This window comes from Drosophila elegans, unplaced genomic scaffold (genome assembly GCF_018152505.1).
Source record: "Drosophila elegans isolate 14027-0461.03 unplaced genomic scaffold, ASM1815250v1 contig_183, whole genome shotgun sequence".
Taxonomy (NCBI): Eukaryota; Metazoa; Arthropoda; class Insecta; order Diptera; family Drosophilidae; genus Drosophila; species Drosophila elegans.
In genome coordinates, this window is record NW_024545550.1 from 10,940,869 (window position 1) to 10,963,581 (window position 22,713).

General features: G+C 42.3%; 1 protein-coding gene across 3 annotated transcripts in view; it reads left to right on the forward strand.

The window, feature by feature from the left end:
• The first annotated feature begins 397 nt into the window (after nucleotides 1-397).
• LOC108144408 overlaps nucleotides 398-22,713 on the forward strand; it is a 37,058-nt gene continuing 14,742 nt past the window's right edge. The window contains exons 1-3 of one of the 3 annotated variants that reach the window (XM_017269246.2): nucleotides 398-867; nucleotides 2,553-4,468; nucleotides 16,943-17,707. In XM_017269246.2, the coding sequence (XP_017124735.1) occupies nucleotides 3,164-4,468; nucleotides 16,943-17,707 (2,070 nt within the window). In that variant the 5' untranslated portion in view covers nucleotides 398-867; nucleotides 2,553-3,163. Of the gene's footprint in view, nucleotides 4,469-16,942; nucleotides 17,708-22,713 lie in introns of all 3 variants that reach the window. The other 2 variants (XM_017269247.2, XM_017269245.2) reach the window with 2 other exon arrangements.

Genomic DNA, 22,713 nt, shown 5'->3' on the forward strand with positions numbered 1-22,713 from the left:
AAGGCAAAAACAGAGGGACAGGATGGACGAAAGGACGAAATAGATGAGTCGAGTCAAGTGGGGACTTCTGAGTGACTCTCTCTCTCTCTCTCTCCCTTTCTCCGCTCGTGTGATTAAGTGCCCTGCAGCAAGTAATTCTTCTTACTTCAACTCGTCGAACTGGCCCTAGAAATGGCTTTTCGAAATCGCTGTTAATGGCTAACAGCGTGCTCTGTTAAAGGACCAAAGCAAGACGAGTCCTGGAAAACGGCGGAGAGCGACAGCGCATGAGAGAGCAGGCGGCTCTCCGTTGTCAGCTGCTGTGCCCTCGGGCGTGAGTTCGTGCGCGGCTTCGGGTGACTTCGGGCAGCAGTCGGGTCCTTGTGGACCGCTCGCACATTCCAGTCGAGCGCCATCTGCAATTGTGGCACAGTCAGTGCCGTTTGGGGCCATCAGCAGGAAGCAGGATTGTACGGTATTTGTCCTGCGACGTCGCGTTCACAAAAAACACACCAAATTGTAGCCAGTAAAAGAAAAAAAAAGCAGCAGAAGCATTCAGTTCTTCACCGAACTCAGTGTATAAAACGGTACTCGGGTCCTCAGACTTTTTACAGTGGCCGGGGGCGATGGCTAGTCTGCGAAACTAATCCAAATATAAACCAAAATCAAAGCGTTAACCGAACCAAAAAAAAAAAAATCGAAAAGAAAAGAAAAGAAGCAGGAAAATCTGCCAAGCATAACTCTCGAGCACTGCCTACCACGCCACGCCCCCCGCATTCGGCCGTGTGTCCCCGCCCACACATGCGAAAATAACCGTTACACGGCCGTTGATGCTGCGCTCTGCGGAAAATAAGAAGAAGAAGAAGTAGGGCCCCCCTCCACCCCCAAGTATATAGTACATATTTACCTATTTACATATTTGCACGTAGGTAACCCCCACCGAGTATTTGCCACTCGAAAAAAAAGTGTTACCAAAGTGCTTTCGAACTCGTTAATTCTCGCCCAGAAAAACGGACGGTTGCGCCCCCCACCAAAATGTTATATAATGCAAAAATTAATGCCCCCGCATTTCGGGGAGTTTTTCGCTCGTTCATCATAATGCCGTTCGATTCGCAGCGTTTATATGCGTATATATAGAAACAACACAAAAAAGTAAAAGAAAACCAAAAACCCAAAAACCAAAAACCCGCTAAAGAGTGTTCCAAAGTTTTCGTGCTACGTTCCGGGCTTATATAAGCGGCTGTTGTACTGAAATGAAAGGATCCCACAGCCAGCACACGCACCAACAAAAAAAAAGAGAAAATCCTTATACATATACATCTAGCCACGAGTGTGCGTGCGTTCGTGTGTGTGCGTGTGTGTGTGTGTGTGCGCAGTGTCAACGCAGCAAATAAAACAAAAGTGAAAGTTAACACACAAAGAGCGAAGGCAGAAAGCCTGTGAAAAAAAGCGAAGAGGACAATCGAGGATTTAAATGAAACACGAAAAATGCTGAATTGAAAGTCTAGATTCCTTTGTGATACACACGTTCTCAGGGGTTATTAAAAGGCAAAAAGGAAGTGATTTGGGACTTCTTTGTTTTAGGATTGGTGTCTTTTATTTGAAACATGCTTCTTCGATTTCCACTTCTTGGATTTGGTGCTCTAACACCAATACCAATTGAGAGCGAACGCCAAGAGAGGGACACACACGCATAGGCTTACCACCAATACAGCGAAAGGGGCGACTTCTTTTGGTCCTGCGGCCTCTTTCACTTATTCCTCTTCTTACTCTTCTTCTTCTCCTTGTTTCTAGCCAACTTCTTCTTGTTGGCTAAAATACCAAAAAAAAAAAAAGAAGGGAAAAAAGTGGCATGCGGAGTGCTTGCCTGGCTGCCCTAAGTAACTACTCACGCACACACTCGCGTTCGCAGGACCAAAAAGAGAGAGAAAGAGCGCGCGTGTGTGTGTGTGTGTGTGGGTGGGTGAGAGAGCTACGGCTTACACCCACGAATTCGAGTCCTCGTGCTCCTTTAGTGGATCCCTGCGTTGGCTGTTTTTGTGTGTTTGCAGCGAAAGCCAACAAAAACAAGAGAGAAAGCTGAAAGCAGAAGCAGAGCAGCGAATTATATAAATTTCTTTGCACTGCCTCTGTGCGTGTGTGTGTGTTAGATATACGGGATTTCCACGACCGTTTTTTTCGGCTTTCTTCCTTTGTGCGGCGTTCGCGTTCGTTCGGTTTTACCGTTTACAAGCTTCGGCAAAACGAAGAGCTAGTGCCATCTCGCTCTGTGCGAAAAATATTTAAACTAAATTAACATTAAACTGGAAAAAAAAAGACACCAAAGCGCCTTGAAATGCCATTAATTTATAACTCTTTCTAGACAAATAAGTTCCCAAAACATGTTCTTAGCCATTAGCTTAATGATTTTGAGAGAGCGCAAATAGAGCGCATTGAGAAATCGAGAGCGTGAGCGCACAAAATATTTTCGAACATCACCCCCCTACTAATTTTTTTTTGACTGAAAAACACACATTAAAATCGGAAAAATGCTCCGAAAAGTGCCTAACCACAACTTCTTTATCTTTGTGCAGATTTCTTAATTAATTAATTATGTGAGCAACCCAAACCCCAACTAAAAAAAAAAAATTAAGAAAAAAAAACCAAATCAACGAAGCAAACGAATTTCAAAATGTCCAATTCCAATTCCAAGGTTATTGTGCACCACCAGCAAATACAACAATAATACAAATAATTAAATAATAATATTATGAGAGTAACAGAAAATTAAAGCGTTAAGCGGAGTGAGTTTTTTTCAATCCAAAAAATCGTGGCCTCCTAAAACCAAAAAAAAAGCTTACTTTTCGAATGCTGGCCAGTGATTAGCTGGCGAAAGGAACTGGGAATCTGGCCGGGATTCATGCCGCTGGATGTGGACGACGCAGGGCAGCAACTGAAGCTGGAGCGGCTCTGGCGGAGGGACAAGAGGGATCAGAGGGATCAGAGGGACAAGAGGGATCAGAAGGATCAGACGACGGGTCGAGAGAGAGCCGATCGCCGATCGCCAACTAAGAATACCGCTCCGCAGCCCACACTACTGATGATGATGGGGCCATGAGCCCATCATTACTCGCATTGAATTGGAGTCGCAAGCGCGTCTCAAGCGGGCCTGCACCATGCTAGCACCGCCGAACCCGAGGTCAATATGCGGCCAGGACCCGGGCTGGTCGTGATGGCGCTTGCGTTTATTTCGGGGGCTCGGCGTGGCAGCAGCAGCAGCATCAGCTCAGCAACAGCAACACCAACAGCAACAGCGGCAACACCTGCGGCAGCAGCAATATCTGCGGCAGCAACATCCGCAGCAGGAGCAACCACATCGGACGGCGGTGGAAGCAGGGGGGGCAGAGGCAGAGGCGGTGGAGTTGCAACCACGTTACCGTCCACTGGCGAATCGTCATCGTCGTCATTCGTTCGCAGCTCTGGCTCGTACCTGCTGCCCATCTTCCTGCCCCACCATTTCGAGTTTGCGCTCCACTTTCAGCACCCCCAACTGCCGCCGCGGGAGTACAGCCAGTACCAGCAGGCGCACTCCGAGTCCTGGATATCCTCGAGGATTGCGGACAGGAGGCAGCAGAGGCGGAGGCGTCGCGAGAGCAGCAGCAGCAGCAGGGACATAGCAGGTAGGGCAGGCGGAACGGCAGCGGGAGTGGGTGCGGCAAAAGGAGGTCCTGCAGCAGCGGGATTAGGAGTCACAGAGTTCGGCGACCAGCAGGAAGCGGATCCGGAGGCGGAGCAAGATCGCGGCCTGACCGTGCAGTTCCCCTCGTCGCAGGCCTACGACGAGGACCAGGACATCTTCGCCCTGGTGGCCGAGGACGATCTGCTGTCCGAGGAGTCCTTCGATCGCCTGATCAAGCTCAACGAAGACGCCGACGAGGAGGACTACAATCTGCAGCGGCAACAGCAACCCGAAGCGGAAACGGAAATAGACACAGAGCCAGAGCCACAGAGCGAGACAGAGACAGAGACAGAGAGGGAAGCCGAAACGGAAACGGAAACTGAAACCGAACAGCAGCAGCAGGACGAGAGCCGACTGATTGATGAGGGTGTCCTGCAGCACAACGACAACGGCAACAGAAACAGCAACGGCCACTCGAAGGAGTTCGCCAACAGCTACGATAATAACAATAACAAACGAGAGGCCAGCGGCCACATCCTTGATGCCCAGACGGCCCAGCTGATTGGCCACAAGGATAACAGCCTGTCCGCCGTGGTCACCACCGAGTCGGCAGGAGCCAGCAACAGCAAAAGCAACAGCAAAAGCAACAGCAAAAGCAACAGCAAAAGCAACAGCAAAAGCAACAGCGACAGCGGCACCACCACCACATCCTTGCCAGCACCCGTGGATCTGAAGAAGTCCATACTCGGCACTGCGACTTCGTTAACACGCCTTAATCCTTGGATATCAGCCTGTGATCTGGCACAGCCGGGCACAGCAACCGACTTGCAGGTGAGTCTCACGGCTTCATCATAATTGTGGGGGATTTTCCAGAACTTATTTTCCAACCAACTACCAAGAACTTAGCAATTACTTTATTTGCTGGTTTAACAAATAAATTTTTACTTAAATTAGAAGGCTTAACTCTCAATTTTGCAATGAGAAAGGTTATTGCTCATTCTTGCAATGAACACATGCAATACTAATACTTTAATAATATCGACAAATGCAATTATTGTTATTCGGTAAATTCTTTTTTTAAGAAGTTAACCAACTATAATATTTTTTTGATTAACAAATTAATTATTACTAAGAATCAGTATTTATCCATTTTCCACTAAGAAAGCTTATTTTTCAGCATTGCTTACAAATAAGCAGATGCCATGCCCTTTAAAAAACACTGATTTGTATAAATTGAACAACACATTATAAAGACATTCATGGAAAAAGTAATTCAAATTAATAAAGGAAATAGAATAGAGTACGAATTTAGCTATCTACCTAAAGTGTATTTAAAACATGGCCAGATACTCGGAACAAGCTGGCCAAATTTACTGGGAACTTTTTAATACTTTTATAATGTCGACAAGTAAAATTATTGTTCGTTCAGAAAAATGTTTTTTTAAAGAGAATTGCAAAGGTTTTTTAGCCAGAAATCTTCATCTTGGTCAAGAGCACAGTATTGCATTTAAATGGATATTTTTTCTACTCTGCAAGAAACTGTCAAGCAATCGACAACAAAGCTCGGCTTAAGTGCACACCGATGCAAATACGAGGAACACGCACAAAGGACCACTCAAATGCATATACAAATTGTGTGCATTTCAAGGGGATCTCAGTGGGACAGGCAAAGGTCCCTGGTCATTGCGACTCAGGAATATTGAAAGCCGCTGTCAATTGTTGGCCATCTTGATGGCTTTTCCAATTCCCAGAAAGAAAGTGCTGCCTAAACGATTTTTGTCATCCAGAATCCAATACTTTTAAAGTCAATTAAAGTTTGGTAAACGGCTACTTTAAGTTTTTCTGCAAGGAAAACCCTGCCAACAAGGCCTTTTGCACATTATTATTGTCGCTATCGAGGCAGCTACTTTGGCGTTGTTGGCTTGCCACTCCAAACTGCCAAAGGAAAAAGTGATTTTTTTCCTCGCCGCTATATAGTGTTCGTTGTGACAATTGTGCGCCACATCTTTGGCCACTTGAAGTGCCACGACAGCTTCATCATGGCCGGGGAATCATCATCATCGTCTTCGCCGGAATCGAAATCATCAGCGGTAGTGCTGGCAACTGGGAAAACGTGCTGCAAATCAACGAAAATGCCTTGGTAATTGTGCCACAAAGTGGGCGGGTGGGTAGAAGTTAGAGGGGCACAGGCAAACACTTTCAAATTGATTTCTATTCTACTTTTTTTTTCGGCTGCCTCGTTTTTGGTAGGCTGCCAAAAAAAACCCGATCCCCACGTACTCTGCACTAAATTGGCTCTGCCAAGTGTAATTGAGATCTTAATATTTATTAATGCATTCCCGCCCTAATGCAAATTTAATTGAATCGAATAGTTTCTCGCCTTTTAGCCTTTTGGTTTTACCAAAACCACAACTAAGTTGGTTCTTCGACTGACAGACAATTAGCTGGAATCCAATTTCGAATGGCAATTGCTTAAGCCGGTGCCACACTATTGATTTTTCAATTATTGTCGGGTAAAAATACCTCCTACCCAATGTATTTCGTTTCGATTGTCTATCATTCAGCCAACTGGCAATTAAGTAATTAAATCAATCAAGCCGTTTCGAGGACATGGCTAAGAAGATAAATAAGATGGTTGTTTAACTGCTCACCTGGTCAATTTGTAACTTATTGATTATTGAGTTTAATTGGGAATTTCTTTGAATATGTAGGTTACCTTAAAAAGTAACTCGCCTTATCTCTGTCTATTTTAAATGCAACAAGATAATTCATTACGTTTATTTCGTTTCAATGATAGTTTATATATATTTTATATATACTACTATGTAGTGTAGGTAAAGGTTTTGTTTTGCCAGGTTCTTTGGAACAATAGCCGATATATTATATCACAAATGTTTATGCTAAAATTTAGTGACTAGACTAGGAAAACAAGGAAAATAAATATTTTAAAATTAATTTTATTATTTTTTTTTTTATTTTACAATTAATATTTTTTTAAAGTACTTTAATTGCATTAATTGTATATAGATCAGTTTTGATTCCACCTTATGATTTTGCTGTGTTTTTTCCTGGTAAAGTAACTTATCAAGTGGCGTTTTCTTAAGCTTAAGAAAAAGGAAGAATTTTTAAGGCAATCAAAAATGTACATTAATTTGCATATAAATCGTATGTATCTTTCTTAAAAAGTGTCACATTTTCAGAACTTTTGGTAGATGGAAGACTTACCTGGCATAATTGCCTTTCTCGGTTTCGCTTGTATCCTTTGGCCAAGGACTTAAAGCCGCTTAGGAAAGGCCGAAAATGCCGTGTTCAAATTGCAGCACAAAGACCTGTCCGAACTTTCAATTAAGCCGTGTCCCAAAAAGAACGACACGCCTGCATTGAAGCTGCAAATTAGCCAACAGTTCTTCAGTCGCCGGATTGGCAGTTGGCAATGGACTAAGCTCTGCCTTTTGGCCCCATTTTCCCTGCCATTCTGCCATTCTGCCATTCTCTTTTGGTGACAGTTTTTGAGTTTTTTTTGCGTTTTTGCGAACGCGAGTGCTGAATTTATGATGGCGGCCTGTTGATGTGTTGATGGCCCAGTGGATTGGGATGCCAAGGCAGGTTGCAGTTAGGCTCTTGTCACTGTGTCAAGTGCAGAGCGTTCGGAACATCGAGCACTTGGATGTGTGGCCCTTGGGGCCCTGCAACGTGTGCCTTTCGAAACTCAATATCCTGGAGTTGTAAAAAGAAAGAATCGAGTTGCGTTGCTCTTTTTCAGGTGATTAAATCAGTCGTGTCCTAGGCTAGCAATCCTGGCTATTTGCTCTTCAGCTAGTTCTGTTTGTTACATGAGAGAAACAAAAAAAAAAAAACAAAACACAAACACTCCTCTCGAGCGTATAAACTTCATTGGATTCATTAAACTTTTGCCTGTAACTGTGCAAACTGCGAATTGAATTTGCTGTTGAAACCCCTCAAATTCAATTAAAAATCCTTTAGCTTTGTTTGGATTTAATTCAAAATTTTCACAGAGCTCTACGACCCCCAACGTGGCTGGCTCATGGTGGGTTTTAACTTTCGCAGAGCCGAGCGAATGTTTATTTGTGTCAAGGATGTGTACAAAATCAATTATTTTGTAAGCAGTTGCCGCCGTTGCTGCTGCAGTTGCTGCTGCTGCTGCTGTTGCTGCTGCTGTTGCTGATGTATTTTGTTATTGCTCCTTCTGGTTACATCATTCCCACTGTCGAGCCATCGAGCCATCGAGAAGTCGAGAAATCGAGCCATCGGAACCCAGCCAGACACAAATAACCGAAAACTGTCATAAATTTTCCGCCCGCAGGCAAATGATGCCAGTTCTGTGGAATACCGTCTGCCTGAATGCGAATCTGAATCCAGATGTCTATATGCATCAATTGTGGTAATTTGCCATTGGTGTTCGCCATCCTTGCCGCCTGAAGTTTAATTGCCGCCTGAAGTTTAATTCTCTTGATTTCTGCTCTTGGTTTCGCAATTTCAATCGAGTGAAAAGATTTCAATTGATTACAGGAACGACCATATGCTAATTATTTCGCCTAATGTTATCGCCGACATAAGCAATGTTGAAATTGGATATGCTGAAGACTTATTTTGCCAAAGAGCTAAGCTTTTAAATATTTATTTAGGCAAAAGCATTCAAATTGCATAAGGCTGATGAATAATCAATCAATTGAAAAATTCTTTTAATTAATTTAAAGGTTACTATGAAAGTTTGGGGATGTGGATTGAGAAATGACATCATTTAAATGAGTAATTAAAACAAGCATTTAAAACGGAGTGTCGTATATATTTGGTTTTAAATATTCGATCTTAAAATGTGGAATAGAAATACATCTTATCACATTTGAAATAACTTAAGCATCAAGTAATCTAAAATCATTTAAACTATAAATTGCTCCTTTTGATTCTGGAAATTAAATACTTTGTATTTTTGTAGCTTATCTTGCATCAATCAATCCAGTCTAAGCACTTAAACTTAATATACGGCAATTCAAATTGAACTGTTGACTTAATTTTGAGTAGGACTAAATCAAAATTAGGCAATTGACGAAGTCAAATAATTAATGCTAGCCTCTTTGTGGTGCGTTTCCAAAGTCTAAGCTCAAATGTCTTCACATTAGACGCCCCGAGACAGACAAAGTTTAATTAGTTGGCTGCAGATGAGCCAAGAAGCTTTGCCACCTTCGTGCTGGAATCGCATGAAACGCTAATTGCCAACAATTTGCATTTTGAGCTTGTCAAATGGGGCCAGAACTTTTACCAACTCCCAACTCGACCCGGAATCGCGTGCATTGATTGGGTCATTAAGGGCGGTTTGCAGGGCAGGTTAGATGGGTTTTGCCTCGTGATACTTGAATGCAATGTCCAGGCTAAATACACAAAACAATTACATTAACCCAGGGTGGGTGGTGGATGTGGAGGTGGATGGGGAGGTGGATGGGGATGTGGTTGTGGAAATGGGAGCCACATCCAGGGCATCCGGCTAATGCAATTATGGCCAGCGCCTGGACCCCGAGCACGTAGATTGCCATGGGACTGGGGAGCTCACTAAGTGGAGCACTGCTGCAGTTTTCCACACTACCATTCAACCCATTCAACCCATTCACCCATTTTCCACATTTTCCCCATACCCCGGTTTGGGTTTTTCATTTGTGCCGGCGCAGGGCGTAAATTATTCAATGAGCATTGTTTCAGCAAAAGTTGCAAAATGAATTTCTACTCAAGAATTTCATTACGAGTTCGAAAACAAGCAAATGCAGCTGGGGAAAAACAAAGTGAGAGCGGCTAACAATATCCAGGGTCCTTTTCCTTCGTTTGTTTTTCACTGCTTGTCCACAGCTGTCCACATGTTTACATCTCATTTCATTAAATTCCACAGCCACATTCAACGTATTGTTCTCATTAGAAGGGAAGGATAGGGCTCTGGCGCAATGCCGGTAAATGTTTGACAAATTAATGTTGATAAAATTGTGTGGCATAACGACAGGCGCCTCCTGATCCTGCGAGCGTGTGTGTGTTAGGCAAACCAATATGTGATGTGACAGACAGACAGGTGCGTCGCCTCTTTTTTGCCTTGCTTAGCAGCTGAACTCCTTCCAATCCCCTTTCCTTTTTTACTTTTTTCCTTTCTTTTTTTGTTGTTCTTGTAAGCTTTTCCTTTGGGCGCGGTTTTTCGACGAATTTTCGGGGGCATTTGTTTGCCCGTTAATGGGGTCTCGCGTGGCCATATAGATTGATATATGCATAAATAATGAGCGATAAATGCGGGCGCTGTTTAAATATGATTAAAATGATATGAACGCCCCCGCCAGCGAGCTCTTCAACTTGATGGATTGCATTTGTTAATGGCCGAGAAACATAATTCCAGCATTACTGCTAACATTAACATTAACCCCGGCTCCTAATCGTCACTTTTATTAAAATAAAACAAAATAATTGATTGGTAAATAAGTTGTAGGGTAAGATGTGCTTGCTACCTTTTTAATATTTAGTTGACAGTTGGAAAAGTCATATAAACTATATAAACATTCATTATTTGGTTAAAAATAAATTGCTTTTATTTTATTTTTAAAAAATGTTGCTACGGTTGTGATTTGTTTCACTGAATTTGTAATAAATCAGAAAATGTCATCATTTCAAAAATGCCCCATTCATTAAATTTTATTTATTACCCAGTTATTAAATTAGTTTTGGCTGCTGTGTATGCTTAGTTGAAAGATATATAGATATATATTAAATAAATCATAATATATTTTACCTTTGCCAATTAAAACATTTTCATTCATTGCTTGGCAACTTTTGAAAGCAAATAAGTTTTTGCTACTCCAATAAATACCTTTCTATGTCATAAACGTTTGAAACAACAGAGAATTTACAAAAAGGAATTTATGGAAAAATTAAAATTATTTATGAGCCAAATATGTTAGAAACTAGCAAATATTTGATGACTGAATGTGAGAAATATGGGAAGAGAAACACATTTGATTGCTTGCCAAATCAAATAAAAAAATGCCACAAATTCTCGGTAAAGCACTCTATAAAAATCTCCACCCTCTGTTTTAGATTTTGTTTCTGTTTTTGGTTTTGGCCACTTTAGTTGCGTGTCGAAATCATTTGTCTCATTGGAGTAGACCTCGGGGAGTCCTCACTGAATAATGCACGAACCGTAAGTGTCCAGCACTCTTGTTCCGTTCCCTGATTTTTTCTGCTTCCTTAGATATTTCTTTGCTACAAACCATTCCCGCTTTCTTTGCATCTGATTTCCGCCGAAGAGAAAATGCTCGGGTGCCCATTTTTGCCTGCCAATTGCACATCGAAAATTGTTGCATAATTGTGGAGCAGTCTGGTGCTGAGCTGCTGGATTACACTTGTTATGCAAAGCAATGCAGCTGGCAAATGCGTGCAGTTCGACAATGTGCAAAACAATGCCAAATGGCAGCGAGTGGGGGGCGGCAATCGGGCGGGAAACGGGGGGCGTGGCCGGGTCGGGTTCATGTTTATGATTTTGACAACAAAACGGCAGCGAGCACCACCACTCAAGGTGAAACGAAACGGGACGGGCCATGTGACAAACAATTTGCCTACACCTCACCTCCCATTTTAACAACCCGTCGACACCCACACCCCATCTTGCTAAAGCATGTCCCTTGCGGCTTTCAGCCACGTCAACGCGGCCATGTGTCTGTGCCAGTTTGTATCTGTGTGTGTGTGCATGTGGGTGTTAGCCATGGCTGGGTGTGTTGGTGTGTGTGTCGCCTGTCACTTTTTACGCTACCCACATCCACAGCCATAGAAAACCCCCAGCACTGACGAACTGCATAAATATCTAAGCGAAATTGTGGCAACAAACGAATATCTGATACCTCAATGGGGAATTCAAACAAGCGCTGGTAACGTGATACTACACACTATTAAAACACGTCGATTTGCCAAAAGAGATTGGTTATATAACCAACATAGCATTTGGAAAGCAATAGGACTCGGATATCTAGCAAGATGAGTGAGTGAACGAAATTAATTAAACACAGAGATCCTTAAGGACGTAAAACTATGGATCAATAGCAAAATGCCTAGTTGGATTATCTTATCTATGCAGGTTACCTAAAATTTATCTAAAAGCTTTAATGTTTATCAAAACCTAAGAGATTGAGTTGACTAATTGCTTACAAATTTATTTTGAAAAGTATTTGGGTTGGAAATATTTACAAGTATTAGATCAAAAAGCTTATAAGTTTAGTAAATCTCCATCCCAGTTAAAAATCTTTGGCAGACATTATTGTTTTAACATTTTTATAACAAAAAAGAAAATTAAACAATTGAATGTGCATCAAAATGCATTTTTTTTAGCCCTTTTCTTAATTTTAAGGACTTTGGTAAGAAATGGTTAAATATTTGATTATTTGTACAACAAACCATGATTCGATTCAAAAAAACATATGTTCAAAATCAAGTAATGGCTTGAATTGTTGTTTTAAACTTGGCCCAGACGCCTGAACTCTATTGCCAAGCAATTTGCATCAAAATTCCCGGAAATTGTACATTTGAGAAGTCAGCTTGAAGAGTCGCATTATCCTTTTCCTTGGCAGGGTATCGCTCACCCACACATTTGAATGCATGCATTTGAAAATTTGAGTGCTGCTTGCGACATGTTCTTGGGCTGTTGTTGTCGTTTCCATTGCCGCTGCATTCTTTTTTCCGCCTGCATTGTTGACAGGCGTTAAAATTTGACATACACACATGCATACTCGTGTCCCTATCAGCACGACTCTCTCTGTGTGTGTGTGTGTGTGTGTGTAAATGTGTGTGTGAGCTAGGACATTGTTTGAATTGCCCGTCGAGGTTAAGCTGTAACATTTAAAGTGTTGTCGGTTCCGTTTGCCGTTTGCCATTGTACATAGTTGTTGCTGCTGCTGCTGCAGTTGCATGTTGCTGCTGTAGATGTTGCCGCTGTAGATGTTGCTGGTGTTTAGCTCAAGTGCACTCTGCGTTTTTCCCTTTTCTGGGCTCACAAGTTGACATTCCTGCTGCCGAGAAGGCAGCTCTGATGGATTTCAATTGCCCCCGGCAAAAAGCACTCGGCAAATGTTTTGAATAATATTTCGCTTGCCCAACTAATCAAGGCATTAATATCCCCAGGGCTCGGGGCATTTAGGGGTTAACCGTCCGCCCTTAATGCCATGTCACATGTCCATCAGAGATTGTCGCCGGGCCAGCGCTGTCATAGGTCAAGAAGGGCCAGAAGCTCCTCCTTGGACCTCAAAGGACCTCCCTTCCCCTTCCTTCGTCCTCCTGCAACCGACATCATTGTATGTGTGTGTGTGTGTGAGGGTCCACTTCCATTGTCTAAGCATTTAGGACCTCGGCTTATTAGACATTGTGGCCCCGCCCCGCTGAACCTCTGGCCACCTCTTGCTCACAGCCGTGCACAAAGGATCACAGCCACAAAGGACATCCCCGGCCATCCAACAGAGGGCATAAATGTGTAGTTGTAGGCGTGTGCCATTAGCCATAATGCATACTCCATTATGCCGGCATTGTTTGAGTTTTTGCGCCCCCCATTCTCCTTGCTGTGGGCGTGTGCAATGTCCTGGCGAACAGGGAGCGGGAACAAAAGGATCCACGGAAAAAAATGGTATATTATCTATAGATTTCAATTTAATCAAAAAGCTAATTGGTTTTAGAAATTATTAAAAAGACACTTCAAATTAGTAAGATATTTTAGATAATTTGAAATTATACATTTAAATATATCCCACAAGCTCAAATGATATCTTAAACCTACATATTGCTATTATAATGGCCTTTAATAGTATATTCAAGTGAATATAGAAGGCAATACTTTAGTAAAAGGTATCTGTACTTTTGGTTCTTTTGAACTATGGTTAACAATCGTGCTTTTGTATCAATATCTTCAAGTTATTCCCCGTATTATCAGATCTACTCAATATGCCAATGAATTATAATATTTTGAGTGGTGGGGTCGCTCTTGTAGATTGCTAGTGCGACAAAAGCCCAAAGTCCAAAGCCATCTGGCCGTCAGTCAGTTGCAGTTTCAGTTTCAGGTCCACAGTCAAAGTTAATGACAACTTGCACAAGAACACTTTGCCCAGCCGCAGAGACAGACAGCTGGCGATTGTCCTGCACACATGAATGTTTCAGCATCCTAGCCAGGAGTCCTTGGCCATTGCAATTCCTGTTGCAATTTCACTGCACCTTCCCCTTTACCCAACTGGTTATGAATATTTCATGTAGCCAGTCGAATGCATTCAATATGCCCTATATGTTAGACATTTATGGCCAATGGATTGTAACACTTTTGAGTTAGGAAATATTAAAGGATGCTGTTTGAAGGGCTTACAAAATTCATGGCAATAAGAGCTTTCGTTGCCTCGAAGTAGGCTTGAATGAATTATTAATTGATTTAAGTGAAATGAGGCTCATTATGAAGTTGGCAATCGAACTGAAACGGGAAAGTTTTCAAAGTTTGAAAGTAGTTGAGTTACGGGGCCTTTTCAGTACTTCCGCCCACGGGTAGGAACTGTAATTTCTTATTTTGCCTGCTGCGAATTGAAGAATTTATCTTTATTTTTTACCCCCCATACATATTCCCCCACCACGCCCCTATTTCTGCCGGCCCCCCTCCCCGCCCCAGCCGCATTGTTGTGCATTGGGCCGCAGCTGGTCTGCCATTAAATCAACAATGGCCGTCCGTACACGTGCTCGTCCTTCTCAACGGGTATGTGTGTATGGTGATGTGTATGTCCTGTGTGTGTGTCTTGCTGTATTAGTTTCCCTTTTGTATGATTTTTCATTTGAGTTAAGACCCTCTGCTCTGGCCACCAAACCCCACGGCCTGGGCATATTTGTGCGTATTGCAAGTGAAATTCTCTGCTGCTTATTGTTATTGCCCCGGGAACATGGAAAACGATTGAGCGCCAGGATGGGGCAAAATGGGTGGACTGAACTGGACTGGACTGGAGGAAAAAGGGCACACAGGACATTCAGAGCACCGAGCTCGGCGCACAGGACACGCAGCAATTGAGAGTTGTTGATTGTTGCATATTACTCACAGCCCGAAAGTTCAAAGGGTCATCGCAGCGGGCAAGTTGGTTCTGATTCTGCTTTTGCTTCTGACTCTGAATTTGTTCTCAGCTTGGCAACAAGCAAACAAAAAAAAAACAGAATTTCCGGTGCATACTCTAGGGAATAATGCCCGTATTGTTCAACCAACAAGAAGTCGGATTATTCGGACTTAAACTGATATTTAAAATTGTACTGAAAAGCTTAAAGCAACGAGAGTGTTTGACCTTTACAATTGAATAGTTTTCATTTATTTCATGAATCTTTTTAATTGTTGACATAACAATTAAAGGTTAAATTAGCATTCTTGACATTAACTATACATAATTTATATGTGGAATCTTTTATTTAATAATCCTTACACATTTCGATTTTGGTAGTTTTAAAAATATAGAATTATCATTTAAAATATAAAAATAGTTGGGTATACATACTGTATACTGCTCAGGCTGGAATGTAAATTAGCTAATATTATTTTAATTACAATATAATTTAATAAAACACATGATCATCATTAAATAAACCATTTATTATTTTTTCTTTCTACCAACATTTATAATCCATTTGAAAACGAAGGGAAATTGGAGTAGAATGTCTATAGACCGACGCGGGAATCAGTTTAAATTGAAAAATCTCAAGCACTTTGGCTCGAGGCCATAAGCATCTCTTACGAACGTGCAATATGAGGTGGAAGCCAACAATCGGGATAAAATAATTCTTCCTGCCAGGCTCGTAAATATTCATGATATAACCGGAAAACGATTAAATCGCTAAAGGTTAAAGCTCCTGTTGCAGCACCAACTTCAGTGAGGTCCTTCTGCTGCAGCTACGAGTACTCCAATATTGATAGTAAATGCCGTAAAGTGTTCTACGGAAATTCTGCAGCCACGCGTACTCGTTTTCCACGCCCCCTCCTCCCACTTTTCCGCCCCTCGCTGTGTTTTTTTTTTGCTGTTGTTGTATCCGCTGCCTTGAGTTTTATGCAAGCATGTGGAAAATTCCAACGAAGTGCGGTCATTTTAATAACAAAAAACATCAGCTCTTTATGCACTCAATGCTCCTGTTTTTTTTTCGTTGTTCGCTGCTTTGGCTTCTATTTACTTGTTATTTTTTTTTTGTTTTTGCATTTTATGACTTTCGCTGTTGTTGTTAGCCGAGCGAAACTTTTCCAATATACCAGTATGCTCTTTGTTTTTCCTGCTGCAGATGGCTGTTGCTCCCCATTGGGTTGGTTTTCCCCAGTGTGTGTGTGTGTGTATATGTGTGGGGGTGGGGTGTAATTGTGTGTGGCTATTACAGTCGGTTGGTTTAATTTTTAAATCACACAAGACAGTTAATTAATGAAGGGAACAGCAGTGTTAGGGCTTGGAAATATTTCAATAAATATAAATGAAATTGCAAAGATTACTTTGCTTCCACATTTCTGAATAAGAAGCATCAAGTTTGCCGTGTTCAAGCATTTATGGGAAACCTTTACAATTGAAGAACATACATTTCAGTTTTTTTTTTTGTAATTTTTATAGTTTTCCTGGGAATTATCGCTTTCTTCACCATTCCCCTCCGTTGGTAAACCGATTCTATCCTCTAAGCACTTTCACACTTAAAGATTAAATGCCATATAAAATCTAGACTGAAAATCTCTGGAAAACAGTAGTCGTCAATTGTCAGTCTTAAATCAGGATTGTCCCTTAAAAAAGACATTCTATTCTTGATCTTAAAGTTTCATTACCCTGGAGGTACTATCTGCTTTATTTCCTGCTTTTATGTGGCACCTTGTAAGTGACCAACTTTAATTGAGCTGAAGTTATATAGTTATATCTCTGGGTTCCACCTTAAAGAGAATTCTGATGAAGATAATTTTAAGTTCCTTTTTTAAGACAAAACCATTTTTTTTCTTTGATTGCTTGTGTTTAAGACTTTAAACTTTAACAGGCTTAGTACTTTTTAATGAACTAGGAAATTAAATATTTCGTTTCTAAATGATTTATATAACATAACATAATTCCTTATTAAAATAGCAATTTAGAAAGGAAAATCCTTAAACATATATTGTTTAAAAGATAGTAGATTTTGTATTTCTCAAGGACTTGGCACTGGAGAATTACATAAAAGCGTTTAAGGTTTTTGGTGACTTATCGATCCAAATTAACTTCCCAAATAAACATGGACACTAATTTCCCGTTGCTATCGCTCTTCACATTGCAGGGTCAGTGCTCGGCTGGTACACTGCCCATGGCCTGGGTCGATGAGGGACCCGGGCCCCCAATCTGCCCCCGATCCTGCGCCGAACAGCAGCAACAGAGGCCGGCGGCCTCCAAGGCGAAGCGGAGCGCCACCAGTAACAATAAAGTCAAGTATTTCGTAAACTATAAGACAGCCCAGATGCGTTTGCGTCGCGGTGGGGAGTACGCGATGGACGCCACAGAGAGCCATGCCCCGGCGGCCAGCGAGCGGCCAATGAGCACCACCGACGACCAGGAGGATTTGGATGGGTCCTCGTTCTCCACCAGCACCACCACCATTCCCATTACCACAGAGGAGGAGGAGCTGGTGCGGGAACCGCAGCCGACGCTTGCTTATAGCCATCTGCATGCCCAGGAGCCGATCCTGATCCAACAGCAGGATGAGCAGGATGAGCAGGAGGAGCAACAACAGTGCCTTGAATATCTGGGCGATTCCGCCGAGTCGAGTCCGCAGCATTTGTGTGGCCTCCAATCACCTGGTCACCTGCTGGAGCGGCTGAGGGTCCTGCGGCTGCGCAACTGCTGCGAGAGGAGCGTCTTCAGCGCCCTGCACACGCTGGCCTTGAACGCCAGCCTATCGGATCGCAGCGAGTGCGTCCGCGTGCTCAGCGATCTGCTGGACGTGGACGGACTGGCCAACAGGATCACCTGCGAGCTGGCCGAGATTCTGTTCCGTTTCGACTGCCGGCAGGTCTACTCGCTGATCAATCAGTGCGACGACTGTAAGGTGAGTTGGCTACTTTGATTTCCTTGCAAGAAGCAAAGACCTTTACTTTCCCTTAAGCTCCCTGACCCTTAACCCATCTAATCCCCTATCTGGCCATCCCCTACCCCCCCACAGTCCACGCCCCTTTAACCCAATTAAGCCCCAACCCCATTCGCTTTCCACTTTGGCCCAGGCCAAAACTCTTCCGCACCGCGTGACATTTTTAGCTGCTCATTAATTATTAAAGTTGAGCTGCGAAAAAAGGGAAAAACTGAAAACAAAACCAAAACCAAAACCAACGGCCCTAAAAAAGCAATTTTGCACTAAGAGAAAATTTGAGAAGTGAAAATTTAAAAGTTTTTAACTTATTATTAACAGATATTCAGAGTTCTAGGTGAAAAAAGCAAGACATTAGATCACAAAAAGTAGTTCAATAAATTAAATAAATAAATAAAGTCCTTTAATAGTTTTTTTTATACCATTGCTATTTTCTTCGTAAGAAATATTTAAATGTGTTATTTTTTGTTAATTTTTCTACAGTGCTCGACCAGAGGACCCAAGTTAAGCTTTTAAGGTCTACAACTTTATCTATTTATCAGGCGCTCTTCGAGCTGATATTCTCCCAGTGAACAGGTCCTGTGTAGCAAAGCAGATGTCAAAAACAGTAAGCTTTAATCCGCCAAGAACAAATGCCTGTTTGCATTTAAAAATTCCCTTTGCCCTGCCCCTGCCATTGGCCATTCTCTCAGTGCAGAGCTCATTGAGGGCTCATGCCGCCTTTGGCCCAAACCCAAAGACCAGGACTCTTGTCCAAGGATTCATATTTCAGTCGCGTAATTATGGACCAGTCGGGGAAGGAGTTCGCGCTGCGTTGCGGTTAATTTGTGGCACTTAAGCTCGTCGGCTGCAGTTGCTCTGCCGCGTTCGCTACATAACAACACCAGATTTCGGTTGCATATTTGATGTCTGTTCCATATAATTGGTAATTATTCGTCGAGTGGCGGCCAGAGGTTTCTTTCCTTAACCTGAAAACCTGAAATGGCTGAAGGGGCGAACGGAGGAGCTGGCTGAAACAATGACTACGCTAATGAGGGTCTCTGTGGGTAAAGGAAAAACCTTTTGAATACTGCAAAATCTCTGCGAGGCAGTACAAAAAAAAAAAAAGAAAAAAAACTGAAATGTGAATTGCGCTGATTAACAAAACTTGAGGCAAATGCTAAGCAGACGGCAACAAAACAACAACAACAACACCAACAACAACTCGGGCCAAAAATACACAAGATGTGAGTGGGTGGCTCGAGGTGGGTGTGGGTTGCAGGTGCTAGGGGCAGACATATGTACACACACAAATTTAAATTTAAATTACGCATACGCCTGGTGGCACACATTTAATGCGCTGTGCAGCCGCAGAGGCAACAACAACAAGGGCTTTAAACTAACCGAAGGATAGGGATTGCAGGGGGCGAGGAGGGGGTGTGTGGAGAAAGGGGGGCTGGAGAAAGGGCAAAAAGAGAATCACCAGCAGAGAATCACCAGCAGCAGCCTTAACATAATTCTAGTTCGAAAATCACCTCTCTCTCTCTCTCTCTCAATCTCTCTCTCTCTCTGGAAATCAGTTAGCAGAGAGTGCTAGTGAGAGATTTCCAGGACCTCTATTTCTCTCTCTTGCGGTGTCAGCAGGACGCACTCTCTCTCTCTCTCTCAATCTCTCTCAGCTTCCCTGGCTTTGGGGATTCTGCAAACTTTTTCGCAGTTTATATAAGTTTCAACAGGCCAATGTTTAGTTAAAAAATTCCATAAAAATAAAAATACATATTCAAGTTGCTATGCAACTCCTCGGAGGAATCCTGTAAGCTTGCACAAACATTTAGTTTTATAATATTTTCAGGAGCCAAACTTTAATTTGCTTTAGCTTGCCAAATGGCCCGACAGCAGGCAATGGGATTTCCAACGGCAGCATTTGAATTTTCAACTGCGCGCGCTTCTCTGGCCCTCTTTCTCTCTGGTCGGCCATTCAGCAGAAGGTTCCTTGGCTTTTCCAAAGTGCCAGCCTCGTCCACACGGCCAGATTCCAGTACAAAACACGTTTTTGCACATGGCCCGAGACCAGAGTTTGGACTTAACCCCGCCAGTATCGGTAACACTGGGCTGTGATATCACTCATGCATGTCCAGTTAACCGATTTAAATACTCGCTCCGACTCCACTGGCAATTGCATGTGGCATCATATCATATTTATTTATGATTACCCACCTTTCTCGACCGCAAGTTCGTCTAATTAGTCGCAAAAGGCTTGACATTGTGGCCGACCGCAAAGGGAAAACTCATTGGCCGGAACGGAAGCTTCAAGGCAACATTTTATGTCCTTATTTGCGGTTTGGAAAACAGTTCTGGGTGCAGCACGGACCCAAAAAGACGTTGATGGTCCCATCGTTGCGGCATTTCGATTATTTTGGTCATATTTGTGGACACTCTAATCGTTTTTCAGGGCCGCATAATGAGAGGACAATATGATTTTGATGATGGGGCCAAATTCTCAAGAGCCTGACTCTAAATCATCACTATTTATTTCTTTGCTGATTTCGATAGCTATTTGTTAATTATTTTTTGCTTTTAATTCCTTTTTTTTGTGATTATTTTAGTTAAATTTCCAAAAATAAGAACATATATATGAAATATTTATGTTAAAGACTAAAAGTTTTTTTTTTGTAATTGCCATATTTACTTACATGAATTTGCATGCACAGAATAAACTAAAACTGCTGATAAATCGAAAAGCGGTTGTCCCAGAAAAAGACAAATAAATCTTTGCCAATTTGCTTAAAACTCAATTAAGGCTGCCACAAATCACAAATAGATGAGCATGCCATGAACACATGCATATTTATGAGATAGCTTTAGTATGCACAAAGCGACAATAAATCGTTGACCTCTAGAGTCAGCAAAATGAAAACTTAAACTTCACCTGAGCACAAAAGCGTCAAAGTTTAAGCTATGCAAAACAACTTGCACTTGGCTAATTCTGATCAATTTAATCAATTGCTTCAATCACCCTTTGTTTAGTTTATATTATTTAGGTATTTACATTCTCCGAATTGGCTTGCTTGCACATGCGAAAACATTTATCAGCATTTGCTGTCGACACACACACATAGTTTGCTGCTGTTTGGACATAATCTATTTTCATCGGAGATTTCGATTTGATGTGGTGGATTTTCCTTATTTTGTGTCTTTTCCCCCTCTGGTTTTTTTGTTTCATATACTTTGTGGCAGTGGGTATAAATTTGCATTTTACATATAGACACACATCGCATAACCTTACGTCATCGAAGGAGCGTCGATGGAAGCTTATGGCTGGGTGCTATTTATTGGGAACGGAATGGAAGGAGAAGCCGTTTCTCGACGAAAGAAAATTGTCAAAAGCGGAAGTAGCGTAATTTCATAAATGATTGATTACAAACACTTTACACGCATTCTCACTTATGTACGCCAATCACACTCACAAACGCATACAGTCGCCCACACACATGTGAGGTATATCCTTGCGAAGGATAACGCTTTCTCTTTTCCCACATATTTGCTTAGGTGTTTGGGCCATAAACGATTTGTTGCTGTTGTCGCCTGGCGACAGCTGACAACACTGAGCTGTATTACACTATAGCCGCGTTTTGTTGGGTCCGCTTTGCACTTCTTTATCCCCGCATCCTGCGGATCCTTCATGTTCCTTTCACCCACACCCCCACCCCCTTTGCGGCCGGACACATGTGTGCGACGACAGCGAGCAGAAAAACTTTCTGTGTTCCAATAATCTTTTCCACTTCCACTACCATTTTGCCCCGTGCCCCCAGCATTTGTTTCCACCTTTTTTTTTTGCATTGGCATTTGGCTTGGCTTGGCTTCCTCGTCCTGTTTTGCCTCCTTCGCAGCTTGCCACTTTGTGCAATCTAGCAATTTATCGAGTTCTGCGTGGGCGCCGCATCTTACAGATTATAATCCCGCCCGGGGTGGTGCTAGTGCTAGTGGTGGAAGTGGAAGCAGCTGGCCCAAGACTCCAGATTGATAGATTTCACTTTGCGGTGCACGGTGGATTAAGGAAAAAGTTGATTTAGCGGCGAGATTTCTGAACGCGATGGGATTCTACGGCTGTATTCTATAAATAATCCTGGCAGGACTAAGCGAGAAAGTCGCGTAAATTTCGTTGATTTTGAATTTGGCACTCCATAATCATATCTAGTGAAGAATACCAATGATTTTATATTCAACGTTTGGGTTTTTAATTGAAAAACTTAAACGGAAAAGTTGCTTCTGTTAAACTAATCTTAAATCTAATTTTTTATAAAACTTACTTACCAACAATATTATTTTGTAAGGAAAGCAAAACTGATTCATTGAATTATTTTATAATTAATTGTTCTTGAAAGATTATTAAGGGATAGCTAAGAATGATATATAATAAACAGAAGAAGCGAAAGATGGTCTTAAAAATGTCTACAATCGATATCAAAAATGTATGCTTTTATCCGCTAACCCAGCAATAAGCATTTGGGTCACAATCCTCCCTCTGCACTAACCCCCTTGGAAAACTTTCTCCCCTGATTAGCTCCAAAAAAAACCCCTCGGATGAAAAGCGTAGCAACTTTCGCTTTTAGCCCTCAGAAATATTGCGTATACGCCATGTAGGCTGAGTTGTGGGTAAAAGTTTCGGTTAAAGGCCCTCTACGCCAAATGAATGGCGCAATGCAGCGGAAAATTGGCCAATTTGAGCATAAAGAAGAAGAAGAAGTAGAAGGAGCGCTAATGTGACCAAATGGAGAAGTAGTGGAGAAGTGGATGAGGCGAAGGATTCGCATTGAGCAGCAGCAAACGATTAATCAATAAAACGAAGCCTGATGAGCAGGACACAGACAAGGACCGCAGGACAGACAAAAGGGTAGCAAGGGCAGCAGCTGCTCCTTGGGGTCCTTCCCCGCTTCCCTTTCCCCTCGCAGATCCCCTCTAGCTTCGGGTGAGCTGGGGGCTCCCACGTT